General features: G+C 42.9%; 1 protein-coding gene across 2 annotated transcripts in view; it reads right to left on the reverse strand.

Annotated features, from left to right (window-relative positions):
• Nucleotides 1–4,235: 4,235 nt before the first annotated feature.
• Nucleotides 4,236–16,663, reverse strand: part of WDFY1 (WD repeat and FYVE domain containing 1) — a 55,205-nt gene continuing 42,777 nt past the window's right edge. Inside the window, exons 9-12 of one of the 2 annotated variants that reach the window (XM_004004967.6) lie at nt 12,158–12,259; nt 10,370–10,500; nt 8,666–8,774; nt 4,236–7,633 (exon numbers count right to left, since the gene is read on the reverse strand). In XM_004004967.6, coding sequence (XP_004005016.2) covers nt 7,574–7,633; nt 8,666–8,774; nt 10,370–10,500; nt 12,158–12,259 — 402 coding nt within the window. In that variant the 3' untranslated portion in view covers nt 4,236–7,573. Of the gene's footprint in view, nt 8,775–10,369; nt 10,501–12,157; nt 12,260–16,663 lie in introns of both variants that reach the window. The other variant, XM_060410404.1, reaches the window with a different exon arrangement.

Genomic DNA, 16,663 nt, shown 5'->3' on the forward strand with positions numbered 1-16,663 from the left:
ACTCGGGTATGAAGGGCAATGACGACACAGAAAGGCTAGTCTCTGCCTTCCAGAGGCTCTCTGGCAGGAATCAGTGCACACGTTAGCAGGCCATCACCATGCACGTGGCAACTTTCCCGTCACGATTTAAAGTATGTGGTGGGTACAGAAAAAGAGTTTAAATAAACCTGCAAGTGTTGGAAAATCATCTTCCTTTCTGTGACTTAGGTTATCTTGAATTCAACAAATTGTGTGATTTTCTGTGATTCAACAAATTATGCAAGTTCTAATATCACTGCATTAACTGGGAACAGCCTACAGCTATGGAAATACTTGGTTGCCATTATATTGTCAAAAGAATTATCATATTTAATAAGGGAATGACACTCTGAATTCTGAAATAGTAAAATCAGGAAACATGTAAATATAACATGAGACTCTATTAAGTGAGTTTGACTGTTTCTAGAGTCTATAGGCTACTGGCCATTCTTAAATGTTGCAGGAATAGATGATAATACTCATTAAATGAGGGCAGATCTAAAAAAAAGTTACAAGTGTCATACGCTTTAACAGCCATACTTTAGAAGAGTGATTCCCAAGTTCTTTCAAACTTTTGATTTGGCGGCATGCCTACATTCTTTATTATGCATTAATCTATTTGAGATACAAATAAAATTTACTTTCTAGAAGGAATTTAATCACTGTGAAATGATGTAAAAATAAGAGTATCTTAAGTATCATAAAGCATAGATTAAGGATCCCTGTTCTTTAGAGTATATGGGAAATGACTGGCTTGTAAGAAATTTTGGCATTATGTCACCAAAGAAGCCACTTATTAGGGCCACTGCTGATTCATGACTGGGAAGTGAATAAAGTCCTAACGGCCCTCTCGATCTCAGGGAAACATGCCACACGACCCTTGTTAACGGTATAAAAACATTTCTATTACTTTGTCATTCTCCAGAATGTCAAGTTCAGGATTTAAACGTGCTTCAGAGAAAGAGCTAGATGGAGCACTAGAAAGAGGAGCATGGGTTTGAGGTCAGATGGGCCGCCGCTTGACTCTTCATTCTTCCACCTGGCTTTGACCCGGGAAATTTTCTCTCAGGCTCCATCTCTATGCTACAAATGACAGGACTCATGGTCTCAACTTTTATGGGAAACCGTATGTATCAATACAGGACAAGCTTCCTAAGGGATGGTCTGTGTGTGCGGTGAAAGGATAAAGAAAGAGATCTAATTATACTGCTGTCAAAGAAACTTAGGAACTAAAGACTGGTGGATGGGAAAGGAAGCTATATCTCCAGTGCCTACACTCTCCTCCCGAGAATGTTTCTACAAGGAAGCCAGGTAACACCTGAAAGGGAAGGCAGGACACAAGGACTAGTTGGTCTGCTTCCACTTTCCGAGTAGAGAGACCAGCTCACCCTCCAGCAGCCTTGGAGACACGCATATCAGGCCGTCGTGAAAGCAGCAAGGTCACCCACCAACCTTTCTTCCTCCGCATCCTGTCCACTGAGCGGCCTTCCTGGGGTGACTGGGATTCTATCTAGACTGTCCCACAGAAACTCAAACATTAATAAACTGGAATTTCATGGATAAGACACTAAGCTATGCCTGTTTATCACCTGTGCAAAGGAACCAATTCAAGTATTGGCAATGGTATGAGGATATTTGCAGTAAGAGTAAAAACTTAGAACAGATATTCTTTGACCTAGCAATTCCTACTTCTAAGAATGCATCCTAAGAAAGTAATTGGAAAAATGAGCAAGTATGAATATATAAGCATGCTGAGTTTAGTGAAGAGGAACTAAAAAGCCTCTTGATGAAAGTAAAAGAGGAGAGTGAAAAAGTTGGCTTAAAGCTCAACATTCAGAATATGAAGATCATGGCATCCGGTCCCATCACTTCATGGGAAATAGATGGGGAAACAGTGTCAGACTTTATTTTTTTGGGCTCCGTGAAATTAAAAGACGCTTACTCCTTGGAAGAAAAGTTATGACCAACTTTGATAGTATATTCAAAAGCAGAGACATTACTTTGCCGACTAAGGTCCGTCTAGTCAAGGCTATGGTTTTTCCTGTGGTCATGTATGGATGTGAGAGTTGGACTGTGAAGAAGGCTGAGCGCCGAAGGATTGATGCTTTTGAACTGTGGTGTTGGAGAAGCTTCTTTGAGAGTCCCTTGGACTGCAAGGAGATCCAACCAGTCTATTCTGAAGATCAACCCTGGGATTTCTTTGGAAGGAATGATGCTAAAGCTGAAACTCCAGTACTTTGGCCACCTCATGGGAAGAGTTGACTCATTAGAAGTCTCTGATGCTGGGAGGGATTGGGGGCAGGAGGAGAAGAGGACGACTGAGGATGCGATGGCTGGATGGCATCACCGACTCGATGGACGTGAGTCTGAGTGAACTCCAGGAGTTGGTGGACAGGGAGGCCTGGCGTGCTGCAATTCATGGAGTCGCAGAGTCGGACACGACTGAGCTACTGAACTGAACTGAACTTAGTATTTTAAAATGTTTAAATTGAAAATTTAAATATTCTAAAAATGTATAACCTAACTTCAACTAATGGGATCAGTGAAATAAAGGATGGTTTAATCACATAATGGAATAATGGAATACAGTTATCCAGGCTAGATTATGCTGCAGCTAAATACCTGTGGTGTTGGAGTAGACAATCTTGAGAGTTCCTTGGACTGCAAGGAGAGCAAACCAGTCAATTCTAAAGGCAATCGGTCTTGAATATTCACTGGAAGGACTGATGCTGAAGCTGAAACCCCAATAATTTGGTCACCTGATGGGAAGAACTGACTCATTGGGAAAGACCCTGATGCTGGGAAAGATTGAAGGTGGAAGAAGGGGACGACAGAGAATGAGATGGTTGGATGGTATCACTGACTTGATGACATGAGTTTGAGCAAGCTCTGGGAGTTGGTGATGCACAAGGAAGCCTGGCGTGCTGCAGTCCATGGGGTCGCAAACAGCCAGACATGACTGAGCAACTGAACTGAAAACCCTTACCTCAGCAGACTAAAACAACAGAAGATTTAGTAACACCCACTGCAGATCCAGGGCACGTTGGGTTTCGTGGGATTGCTTGGCATCCCAAAGAAACTGGTGGTTAAGCCTCTTACCTGCAATTAAATGCTCATGACTGCACATCATGGGCTGAAGCAAGTCACGTGGCCTTACCTACCTTCACAGAGTTGGAGGCTGACAGTCCCAGTGCATGGGCACAGATCTAGCATCCACTTTGATTCTACAGCAGCTGATGAGGCTAATAGGGGGCACAACCTTTGGGCATGGGGCAAACTCTCCACAATACATCAGGTGGGGCAAGAAGGTAGGTACCCATTAACAATAGGTCTATAAGTATGTGTCCTATATGTACACATGCATTAAAAAAAAAGCAAAAATACTGGGAAGATATACAGCATAAATTTAACAGTGGTGTCTCTGCATGGTTGCACTAAAGGAGTCTTTAAAAATAAACAATTTAAAATACTTTTTTGGTATTATCCTTTTATTTTCCTTTTTTTATTGCAATAAACATATTTTTTTTTTCCTTTGGCCACGCTGCACACTTTGTGGGATCGTAGCTCCCCCAACAGGGAGGGAACCAGGGCCCCTGACAGGGACAACATTGATTCCAAACCACTGAACCACCAGGGAACTGCCAATAAACATTCTGATCATGAGAGAAAATAAAGCTTTGGTTCTTTAAAAAAAAAAAAACAAAACAACAACCCTCAATAAACTGCTGTTCTGATCTCTAAATCAACCCCTAATCAGTTAAGCCGAGAACTCTGTTCTCCTGGATCTGAATCATCCTGTGTTCCTTCATAAAACAGAGCTGTTTGCGAGGGGACCCAGGGCAGGGCTCATGCTGTCCCCACGAGGCTCAGTGCTCTCAGGGGGCCTGGGTATCCTAAGCAATCTCACTCCAGGGCCTCACAAACTTCAAGACAGATCATACCTACTCCCTTTATACCAAACCCTCCTTACACGCTAGCACATTAAGGCAGGCAGTATAAAGGCGGCACGTGCTTTTGAGTCAGATGGACAGACAAAATCCACTTGGTTTTCTCATTTGTAAAATGGAGAAAGCAGTGCCTTGCAGAAGTGTTGCCAGGACTGAACAGTATGAGGTCGGCAGGGCACCCAGCACACAGGCAGCACTAAACTCATGGTAGTTACTCTTGCTGCACTATGTCCAGGTCAAACAGAACAGAAGCTAAATTAAACAACAGGGTAACAAGCAAGGACCATTTTATTGTATGCATGTTCTCAAAAAAAACACAAAAACAGAACCCACAAACAGGAGCAAAGAACAAAGGTTTCTAGCTCTCTGGGACACACAGGGCACCCTATCTTATAGAAACGTAGCTAGTAGTACAAGACAAAATGTACTAATCAACATTGCCCTTTGCCTCCCTAGTCAAAAAAGTCTAGAGAGAAAAACACTTTAAATTGTATTCTAATATAAATTTGTTGCACAATTAAACATCAACTTACTCAAAGAGTTATTGTGTAGTAAACTGCAGAAAATAGAGTAGGCATTCAATAATCTGCTCACAATTAACAATTAAGCAATAGATACACAAATACAGCATGTATTACTTATTTGTTAAACTTCACATTTATAATGAGCAGATGGTTTATCATTAATAGTAACTGGTTTCTTACATTTTAAGAGATACCAGATCCAGGAATGAAGTAGGAAGTAATTAATGAAAACTGATTTTAGAAAATAACTCCTTGAATCTGAGCCGCTGTGGTTTTATTCCATACTTAGGCCAGTTTCAACAGTTTAAATCTGTAGGTACTAACAAACTGAATGCTGGAGGGGGAGAAAAAAGTGACACCACCTTCTAAAGTATAAAGCAGTATGTTCTGTTTATGGCCTCTAGGCAGCAGGACAGAACTAAGACACAGTCAACAGAGATTTACCATGGAATGAACAGTCTGCTTCCATCTAATGCTACAAGAGTATATTCCTATCACTTCCACTAACAAAGAGCAATTTTAAAACATGTTCAGAAGGAAGAACTGGCAAGTCTTGATCACGAACCTTTTGTTGTTGTTGTTCAGCCGCTAAGTCGTGCCCAACTCTGCGACCCCACACATACTAGATCTAAACAGAAAGATCCTCTCTTAACATTCTGTTCTTCATGATTCCCAAGTGGGACTCTGAGGAGTATTCAGGAATGGAAAAATTGGTAAACCATTATTTGAGGAAATATATATTGTAAGTGACCCGTTTAAGAGTAACGTGGTCAAAATAAGGCAATAACCAGAAGTCTAACTATACTCTATGTGCCCAATCACTAAAATTTTTACCCACCTCTATAAAAAATATTACCCCATTTACTACCTTGTGTGTGACAGAGACAAGGCAAGCCTACCATATGTGTGTTTAAAACAAAAAATGGCAGTAAGCTCTGGTGGAAAGAAAATACATTGAAACTTTCTCCTTTCCTTTTCCGGATACCTGGCTCCAATTCTTCCTGACACAGACCTCTCCCTCTTGACTTCTGTTAGCTTAACCCCTAAGGAGGCACTGTATCAGCCTTACACTCTCTGTGAAACAGTAGGTTTTTCATTACGAATCTTTTAAAATAAAAAAAAGTCAAAAAGCTATGGCATACCCTTGACAGCTGCGAAACTGCTCAGTCTACCACAGACATCATAAAATCACATTTTACAGAGGCTGAAGGAAAGCAAAACCATCGTGTAGCACTCTTCAGCATGGCAAGGAATAGTTCATATTTGCTTTTCCTTTCAGGACTTCAGCGAATCCCCAGCATAGCACCTTTGTATGTATGAGCCAAACCATTAACTAAACCAAGCTGACATTCAACACTACCATTCAAGGTACCACCACTCGATTTTTCTCCTGGATTATGTCAGCAACACACATTCTGCAAAGGGCCTAGGGCAAGTTTTGAAAGAAAACATCTTTTTCAGGTGATATAACACAAAAATTACAAGGAGCAACAAAACCCTTCAGTCTTATTTCTGAAGGCAAGTCGACATTTACTGCAGATCATTCTAGAACATGATGACCTGACCTCCTTTCCTAATTTGTGCCACTGGCCATTAAGACAACTCTTAATGGTGACAACTCTTAGTTTAACTGCCTGTCTTAAACTGTTATTAAAAACACATTTTCATTAACAACTGTTATTTAAAACTATTAAGTCCCTTAGTTATGTCACATAGAATGATGCTGTCTTGGTTTGATCCCCTAAAAGCAATGCAATAGTATTTTTCTATATCCATTAGTAAGACTAACAAAAATACTGCTGCTATCTATTTTGAAATCTATCCTTAAAATAGCCCTAAAGTAACAAGACATGTGTACTGCCGGTTAAAAACAAATAAATATCTGAATATTAAAAGACAGGCTCCCCATTTCCTACCTCTTCCCCAATGCTGGTACTAAGTGGCCAAAAACTTTTAAATTAAAATGCCATTTGATAACAAGAGATTTTGCTAACTGTTCTGGGAGTAACTTACAAGTTAGGAATACCTGGCAGGACCTTGTTAATAGTCACTGCTCTGGGTTACTGATTTCCTTCTACGAAATAAGTTGTAACTAAAAGTCAACCTAGTTTAAAAAGCTTTGGAGTTCTCTTCTGAGGTGTCTACTGAAGTGTCACGGTATTTACAGGGGCTCATCTTGGGCTGCAAATAGACTGTGTCTTTCAGGAGGACTGGGCTGTTCCACGGAGCGGACTGCTCGTTTCCCATCCCAGTCACGCTGGTAGCTGGGTTTTCCATTAGTCATTCCTAATTGCAATGAGAAAAAGTCAGGCGGCTTGTGCGAGTCCCGTGTTAACAGCACCATAGAGACGTCTTGTCCTCAGAGCACATCTGGGGGACAGGGAAGGATGTGGACTCCCTCGGTTAGTACAGACACTGTACAGCTCACTTGGTGACAACCATAAGGGTCCGCCCACAGCATGATAGCTGGGACGAGAAACAACTGGAGTGGGCCCCACACTAAGTGCAGACATGGCACTCCTGGAGAGGACAGGTACCATGAAGAGGTTTGTCAGTGACTAGGGGTAGAGAATACTCACAGACGCCAGTGGACGAGGAGGGTCTCTGGGTTCCTAAGACCCCTGTACCCCCCCAAGAGAGAACGCAAGTCCTCCTCCCTGGACCCCTGCTCTGATCGCAGAGATGCGTGGGAGCCCCCGAGGGCTCAGCAAATCTGGGGGGAGGGGAGTGTGTTTGCACTTGGAATTGCTTGAAGAAAACTTCTAGGCTTTAACTCTTTCATTCAGTGTTTTTCTTCTGAAACTCTCGTGCGCTAAATTACCGTCTCGGCGCCCGTCAGCTCGCCGCTCGCAGGACATCTCCCTGCAGTAACTCCACTCCTCGGGGACCTGCTATGTTGGTCCCCACGGATAGTTCCACAAATGCCCAAAAACACACGTTCACGTTTTGTTCTTTATAAAAATGCTGATTTGATTTTAGTGGCTGGCTGTTCATCCACGTGACAGGGACCGTGGAGCTAGAGGGAAGCATCGTGTGTAGGGGAAGGTGGCTGCTGCGAAGACTCAGACCCCGCTGGCCCCTGCATCAGTGTGGAGAGAAGCCGGTGGCCAGACTGCAGCCCACCACAGGAGTCATGTCCCAAATCTGCAAGAGAAGAAGGCGGGGAGCTGGAGAGGTGGCATCGGCCATGTGGTCCCACAGGAGGACAGACAGCTGGTACACTGGCCAACAGGTCAAGACACACAACTCATCCTCTTCTTTCCCTGTAAAACCTTCTAGAGATTTACACAGTGACAAGACAATGTGGTTGGCTAAAACACAATAAAAGCTTATAAGCAGTATTTCTCTCAACACCTGTGAATTACATCATAATAATGTTTCACTACGATTCACTTTTATTTTGAATAAAGAGCCCACTGGGAAAAAACCCATTTTTAAAATTATGAAACAAATTATGACAGTTTTACAGGGCTTCTCAGGTGGCTTAGTGGTAAACGAATTGACCTGCCAAAGCAGGAACCACAGGAGACATGGGCTCAGTTCCTGGCTTGGGAGGATCCCCTGGGGGAGGAAATGGCACCCCACTCCAGGATTCCGGCTGGGATGATTCCACAGAGGAGCCTGGCGGACTACAGTCCGAGGGGTCGCAAACCGCTAGAGGCAACAGAGCGGCTGGGCACATGTGCAGGCAGGGCAGTTTTATAACTCAAGAATGGCACTCAGGATAAAGCGCTCACACTCTGTTTCTGTGCTAGTCACTTGGGGATTTAACAAAGGAAAGTATGGTTATTTCTTATAAATGGGGAGTATTCTATCCAGGATAAAGGACCATTAGCCAGGGAAGGAGCGACCAGAGAAAGAGGTCAGCTAAGGCCAGGCAGTGGGAGGGAAGACCTTGGGGCCAGCTCAGGGCAGACAGTGACAGAGGGGTGGCAGGCCCTCACCAGCCTACCTGGAGAGACTGAGACAGTGGAGGGAGACCCCACTGGACTGAGCCACCGGGAAGGGCATGGAAACTCACAAACATGCAATTTGTTAGCCAGGGCTTTCACCTGGCCATGGGGAGTTCATCCAAAAGGAAGGCGAGCTTGTCCATCATAACTGTCTTATACACTCACAGCATGTCAGTGGAGCAGTCTGCACGGAGGTGCTAACTGGGACCATCAGGCAGCTTACCTTCACCACACGATCGGTCCCGCAGGTCACCATCAGGCCTCTAGCAACGTCCATGGACATGTGGGAGATGTTATGTTTTCCTTCGTGGAAGGTTGCTAGAGATGTCCGACTAACAGAGAGAAGAGAGGCCATTTAAACTCACCCGGCAGTTTCTAGAGCTGAGGGATGAGTCGTCTTAGCAACATAAAGGAAATATTTACTGTAACAGTGTCAAAATTTGCTCCCCGAAATGTGGCTATGGTTTTGAAAACCAACTATAATTAAAGGATGACAGAAAGCCTAAGTTGCAGGACTGGTTTTCTGGGGGGGTTTTTGGTCTTTCTGTTTGTTTTTGGTTGTGCCGTACGACCTCGGGGATCTTGGTTACTCAACCAGGGACTGAAGGTGCACCCTCAGTGGTGAGAGCAGAGGTCTAACCACTGGACCTCCAGGGGAGTCCCACAAGCAGTTTTATAAAGGATTTTCCAAAATTCCCAAAATATTTGATTTTCTTTTAGTGGACAGGCTTGTACATTCCTAGACATCAGAACGAGAACCTTTAACAAAGAGGAACTACACTGCACGAGATCACAGGCTACAGGCTCCCCGCTAATCTAGGCAGGAGAGGCAGCGCTGCCCCGGGGTGCTGACCCTCACTCTACTCTGAAGCCCACACTCTAGCCACATCACCAGCTCACTGACCAAGAGCAGCGGTGGTGACACACCAGCCTTCCTACTTGGGCATCCACCAAGGTGTGCCTGGCTACTGCTTTCAAAGATGATTCAAAGAGGAGCAGAAGCGGAGAAGGAAATGGCACCCCACTCCAATATTCTTGCCTAGAAAATCCCATGGACAGAGGAGACTGGAGGGCTATGATCCATGGGGTCACAAAGAGCCAGACAGGACTTCGTGACTTAGCATGCATAGCTGAAATTAACACACCAAAATAACTCAACTGCATTTCAATAAAATACATTTTTTTTAAAAAGGAGCAAAAGAAAATGCTGGTCCTGCCTTCATGGATCTGATTCAGGACTGAATCGGGGACAGGTGTGTCTTGTACACAGTTATTTAAGCACAGATCACTAGGTTAGACTTTATGTGGGAGAGAATGTGAGTCTCCAGGGTTTTCCCACTAATAAATCATCCATGAATGTGAGCACAGGTCGAAGCTGGGGTGCCTCTGGAGAGCGCCTGCTCAACCACCCACCAGTTTGACACAACCTTGACCCTCATAGCACTCTTGGTGGCTCCGAGGCTCAGGGCTGGCCACTCATGGCCTGACTGGTCTGAGCAGAATCATTCCTCAAAGTGTTTGGGAGAAACTTGTCTTAAGTCACAAAGCCAGGGCAGAATCCTCTCCTTGGAAACTGTTCACAAGAGACAAAAGATCAATACAGTGGATCCCTGAAAAACACAGATTCAAACTATACTGGTCCACTTATATCCAGATTTTTTTCACTAGTAAATATCACAGTGCTAAATGATCTGCAGACCCGTGGATAGGAGGGTCTAAGCTATAGCCAGATTTTTATACCCAGTCAGACCCAGAGGGTCTAAGGTATACCCAGCTACACCCAACTCTAAGTTGTACCCAGATTTTCCACTGCATGGAGGATAGGACCCTAACTGTTGTGCAAGGGTCGACTGTGTATCCACGTCATTCCCCAGGCTCTCCTGCTGCAGATGAACACACAGTAAGACAGAGACAAGCGAACACTCACTCCTCGTCCTTGATGGAGTCGTAGCAGGAATCGCAGACTCGGACCTGGAACTCGAAGCCCATGACAGGGTAGCTGGAGCGCTTGCTGCTGCACTTGCCACAGACAGCCTGCCCACACTTCCGGCAGTGATGCTTCCGGAAGGAAGGAGGGAGAGGGGGAGTTAACCTCTTGTTTTAAGGTACGTGGTTTCCCTTCGGAGCAGGGGAATAGGATTGAGGATGATATGCCTTGAATGATACTGCAAAGCCACTTCAGTCGTGTCTGACTCTTTGTGACCCCATGGACTATTGGCTGCCAGGCTCCTCTGTCCATAGGATTCTCCAAGAAAGATGCTAGAGTGGTTTGCCATTCCCTTCTCCATGAATTATAATCACCCCTAATTCAATGTATCAATTAATACACCAAAGGCAGACAATTTCAACACTTTCAAGGATTTCCAAATATCCTTGCTTTGTTACTGGTGAAATACTATTTTTATTCATTCATTTATTTTTGCCTTAGATGACAACAAATGACGTTAAAACCAAGTTCAAGCTCATTTAGGAACCCAAATGGCTAGAGACTTTGGGAAGGAAAAACAATCCTATAACAAATAAAAGTTTTAAATGGAAGTTAAGTTTTAAATGTAATTTGCCCTCATTAAGAAACAAACATCCATAATCATGTTTTGCTCTTTCTTTTACTCTTTCAAATTATGATTCTGAAGATGAGCTTCAAGAACGTTCCAAAACAGTCCAGCTATTATCACTACTTTTGACATATATATATTTTTAAACCACTAAAATTTTGTGACCCATACCTTTCCATGCTCTTCTATTAGCTGTTAACTCATAAGATTAAAATTAATTCTCCATGTTTCCTTTGAAGTACGGACTACTTCACCCACCAGTTACTACCAGCCATGTGTTGTGAGAACGAGGCTAAAGACAGAATATTGCTGCAGTGTCTAAGCATTAGAATGTCACGAGTGATAAAATAATTCCTACACTGGCAGTCCTGTATCTGACCTTGCTGGAGAGTACCTTCATAAGTAAAAGTTTATTGACATACACAAACTTTCCACCAATTCCTTAGAGAGGGTAAAATCCATAAGAAAAGCAATTAAAATTGGCATTCCATTTTTACTTACCTGCACAAATTCATATTCAGTCTGAGTGAGTGGCTACCTTCAAGCCTGCTGTAGAACTATGCTTTTTGTAGAACTTTAGTATTACATGAATACCTAAGGGTAAGAGCTTCCTTGAAATCTATAGGCTATCTGAAACATGTTTCTTCAACTAATTTACAAAATTAAAAAACAGTACATACTTGAAACATGCGTAACAGAAATGCTCCACGTACATTCACATGGAACAAGCTAAAATTCTTACTGTCAGAATATTCCAGTGAGGGCTAATCTGTTACTTTTTGTCTGTTCGTGAAAGTTTAAGGCTTAGAGGCCAAGTTCATTCTGACTTTGTGCTGGGCTGGTACAAATACTAACTTTAACAAATAACAGCCCTAAACTCAGAGCTCTTTCATCCCTTTATAAATAGGCTTTGGGGGTTTTCTGGACATCTCTGCTTTTCCAGTGCAGGATGAGCAATGGCATACTTTGGGAAAGTTAAGTCTCACTATTACCCCAGAAAAGATCTGCTCATATTTGTTACACAATGATGGTGATATCACAAATGTAGTAATTAACAGCATTCATAGGGAAAAGTGCGATTCCAAATAAAATGTTAGACTAATCATATAAATAACAAAACATGTGATTCACACAGTGACAACTAGATGCCAGCTACTTACCTGTCTCAACCCCAGTGTCTTCGTGTCCCACATCTGCTTAATATTCCAGAAAAAGGGCTGCTCACATTTCTGACAAGAATCACTTTCCAACCACTGAGGAGCCTGGGGGAAGAGAAAGTCAGACCCAACATCAAAGCATCTGCTTATTTATACCAAGTTTTCAGAAATTAATACAACAGTTCTAGACCTCATTGGGGTTCTTCTTTTTAACTTCTCTATGTATTATAGCTGTTTACATATTCATTCAATATTATGTTTGTGTTTTGAGTAATCTTTGCCATTTTTGCAATGTTTTCAAGATTGTTTAATTTTAGATTGTTCAACCTATAGACAGGATGGAGGACTTCAACTTGGATTATGAACTCTTAAGAGTTGTCCTTGCATATCTGATCTCAATCACTTGGCATCATATATATGCAATAAAAATAGAAAATACTCTAAAATTATACCAAAGATCATGAAGCAAGGAATAATCTTTTCTTGATTGTGTAAGTTAACACTCAAGAAAAATTTATCTGATAAGAGGAGACAATGATGGGAGAACCAGAGAAATCAAACTACACTGACTCTTAAAAAATCTTCAGTGAAGATGGTCAGCTTTACAGATTCAATAAGGTGGTTTAAAGAGTGAGTGCCTCTAATTCTTTGTTTCCTATTGCATCAAAACCTTTGGCTTTCCTATTTCTTATTTGAGATGTGGCATTACAAGTATTTCTACATAAGACAGCCATTACAAAAGTCTTTCTTCCTGGAGCGGGGGTGGAGAAGGGACCCACAAACAGAATGAAGCAGGCTAAGACAGAAGAGCCTTCTGTAATTGACTGGGGCAATGTGGAAGTGGGAAGGGAGGACAGAAAGAGTGAAGAGGAAATGCATACCCACATGACAAGGTACTACCCGATGCAGAACTGCTCGTTTCTGTGATCAGGGAAGAGAGGAGGGGGTTTGAGAACCCTGCCTGTGAACAACGCTCCTCAAGGAAAACCCGTGACACAGCGGGGCCTGCTGCCAACACCATGGGAACGTTTAATTGCAGTGGAAGGAAAGCAGGGCCACTGTCTAGTCTTAGTTTGTGACACAGGCCAGGTAACTCCTGCAACACCACCCATATGTGAAGCAGTGCAAAAATGTCTTCATGGCAGCGATATTCAAGTATGAGTACACACTGGGTAAGGCTGTGAGCATTAAATTCGTTGATATTTGCAGTGCTTTGCACAGTGCCTGGTATACAGCAAGTGCCACATAAGTTCACCAGTGTGCCAAAGGGTTTATTTTGCTTCATTCTCAACACAACCCTAGGAGATGCAGAACAACATTCTCTCAGTTTTACAGGCAAAGAAACTGTGGCTCAGAGACTGAGGTGGATTGTCCATGGCTGGTCAATGGGCGGAGCTCCCGGGAGATGCCAGGACTCCGGCCCACATCTTTGTGCTTGTCCACTGTACTCTACACAGCCTCTGGACATGGTCTCCAAACATGTTTCTGGAATATGACAACCAATGGGACTGAATTCCTGCCCTCAAGGAGCATAATTCTGTCTAAGGGTTAGGGAAGAATATCATTTTGCTGAGCTGGAAGGGACAGGGACACAAGGAAAGAAAAAAATATGCTTAAAATAATCAGATAATGGGCCAAAAAACAAACTCATAAATAAATAGACTTTTTGGAACATATTTTAATATAAGAAATAACTGTAACTTTGTTTCTTTTAATAGGATTAAGGGTTATGGTATAAGCTCTCATGAACCATCCTACTGAATGCTCATTCTCTAAGGAGAAAAAGTTTTCTTTTGTGCTGAGAAGAGCAAAAGAGAACATTATTCAAGTATTCTGACTGTTGCACTCTCTTTTCTAAATCTTGTTCCACCTGCCTAAATTGGACAAAGATGATATAACTAACAAGAACCCCAGGGCACTGATAATGTTTTGTACTAATGTACAAAATACTTTCCATTCTGTAATCAGCTAGCTCCAAATACAATTTCTTCATGTGGATTTAATATGGCTACTTGCTCATTTATGTCTTTTGCCTCCTTCCAAAAAGGAGTCCCTTTGATTACAATCGGGCAGGGATTGTCTGCTTCCAACCTGCCTGTGTGGTGGCCAATAGCCACTGTGGGTTGGAGATGCCCCAGTCAGTGTTTCCAGGTGACTCAGAAAGAAATTCCCAGCAAGGACTGTGGGGCTAGAGAATCTGGGGTTAATCCTCTCGGCTGGTGCCTAAGGAAGTCCTACAAATTGTAGAAAACCCTAATGCAAGGTCAGTAAGGCTGCTTACTTTTGCACTTATTATTTACTCAGTTGGTAAAAACAAAACCACCACCAAACCAAAAAGCCCTACTAAAATATTGCATCATTTTGACATAATTTTCTTTCCCACCAACAGTGCCAACCACTGAGACAATGTTACCAGCCAGTGTGCACATGATTTGGGATAACTGTCTGTAAGTGATTCAGAGGAAAAGAGTCCCCCCACCCCTACACACAGGAAACACCTTGAATGAGTGGCCCCCAAAGAGAAGATGGGACTCTCTTCTTTCCCTAGAGATACAAATAACCTCACACTCATATAACCTTGGAAGAACCCTGCTTCTACTTTCCACTTCTAAAAGGATGAGAACAGTGGATTGAAATCCAAGTAACTAAACCCTTAGAAGAGCCACTAGTAGCATCAGGCCCCAGTGGTCTCCTCCCTCCTGACTCAGGGAACACATCCTCTCCCCATCCTCCCCCTGAGTTCCTGCTCTCTCAGAATTAGACTGAAGAGCAACAAGTCTAGGAAACAGGGCCTAGCACACTGCAGTGCATGGGGTTGCAAAGATTCAGACACAACTGAGCGACTGAAACAGCGCAGTACACTAGCTGCTGATGTTGCATGAAACAAGGAGACGACAAATACATAGCCCAGTTCAGATAAACCTTTGCAAAAGCAGTATTACAATTTCTGCAATACTGAGTCAATTTTACATATGTTTCATAACAAGTTATTCTAAGCCTTACCAAAAAGCTTTTTAGAAAATTCAAATAGAGAAATTAACCAGCAGACATGCCATCAATATTTCCTCTATTTGACTTGTCTTACAAGGTCACTAAAAAACTAGCAATCAGTACTTCTCCAGATTACGAATGAAATTTTATTATTTATAGGGGAATCTATTTCCTTCACTAGATTCTGCAAGTTTCTGGCAGGCAAGAATCTTTACGTATAGAGCACAGTAATTATAAAGTCTGGAAGTGTAATGTCCTATAAAGTAATGTTACTGTTTTTTTTTTCAATAGACTGAACCCCTCTGATTATGTCCCTGAGGGTATGCTAAAGATGCAACTGTATTCAGGGAGAATCAGAGTCACAAGTCGTCAGAGGCGACACAAAGCAGCATGTGCAGGGCTTGTGGGGAATGCTGCAGTCACGCCTGGCATCCACTGCAGTGGGCAGCAAGCTGACCTACACGCTGTATAAAGGGCAGCACTTGGAACACATCGTGTGATATCAGAGTATGAGTTGTTTTTGGTAAGCTGTTCAATTGTGCAACCCCACAGACTGTAGCCCTCCAGGCTCCTCTGTCCATGGGATTTTCCAGGCAAGAATACTGGAGTGGGTTGCCACTTCCTTCTCCAAGGGATCTTCCTGACCCAGGGATCAAACCTGTGTCTCCTGCATTGGCAGGTGGATTCTTTACCACTGAGCCACCTGGGAAGCCCATATGCACCACAATACAATATCATTTACGAGGTATATGTGCCTAAGGTTCCAGACTTTAGGGCTACCGTTTAGCTAATCAGTAAATGCTTCTGAGGTTAAACCGTAAGTCCCTAACCCCTTCACAAAAAAATCTTCTTTGGAATTAACGCCACTCTCTACACCACAGGTGGCAGACGTCACTTGGAAAAGACAAATAATACCTATGCTGGTAAAGATGAGAATGGAAATCCTGCCTGGAAATCATCTGACAACATCTATAAAGAGCCTTAAGACTGTACATACCCTTGACCCGAAGGGTCTATTTTCAGAATTTTGTCTGAAATAAATAACTGAACAATCACACAATAACAAGGGCAAAAATGTTCACTGCAGCACTATTGTTTATAGTGTCTGTCTAAATAACTGGAAGAGAGCTTAGAAGTTGTCTTATTCAATTATTTCACTTGATGGAAGAAGGAACGGAGATAAGGAAATTAAGGCACTTAAACTCAGGTCTCCGGAAAAGAACACTATAGTGACATGGACTCAGTGGGACAGAACTCATGGAAAATAAAAGCAGAGAATGGGGAAGTATTTTCCCAGATGAGCTATGTCCCTGGTGAGTGTCTTGGGGATCCCACCCCAAGATGTGGAGCACCGCCTTGGAGCACCTGCCTGCGTCCATTCCCTGGACGGGCTGGACTGTCTCCAGCACCCTCTCCATGCACTTCTCTTGAAAATCAGCCTAAATGCGCCAAGTGTGTGTACTGCTTGTCCTGGTGGAAACTCTCCAGTGAGTGGAGGTCACAGTGACAGTGACACAC

This window comes from Ovis aries, chromosome 2 (genome assembly GCF_016772045.2).
Source record: "Ovis aries strain OAR_USU_Benz2616 breed Rambouillet chromosome 2, ARS-UI_Ramb_v3.0, whole genome shotgun sequence".
Taxonomy (NCBI): Eukaryota; Metazoa; Chordata; class Mammalia; order Artiodactyla; family Bovidae; genus Ovis; species Ovis aries.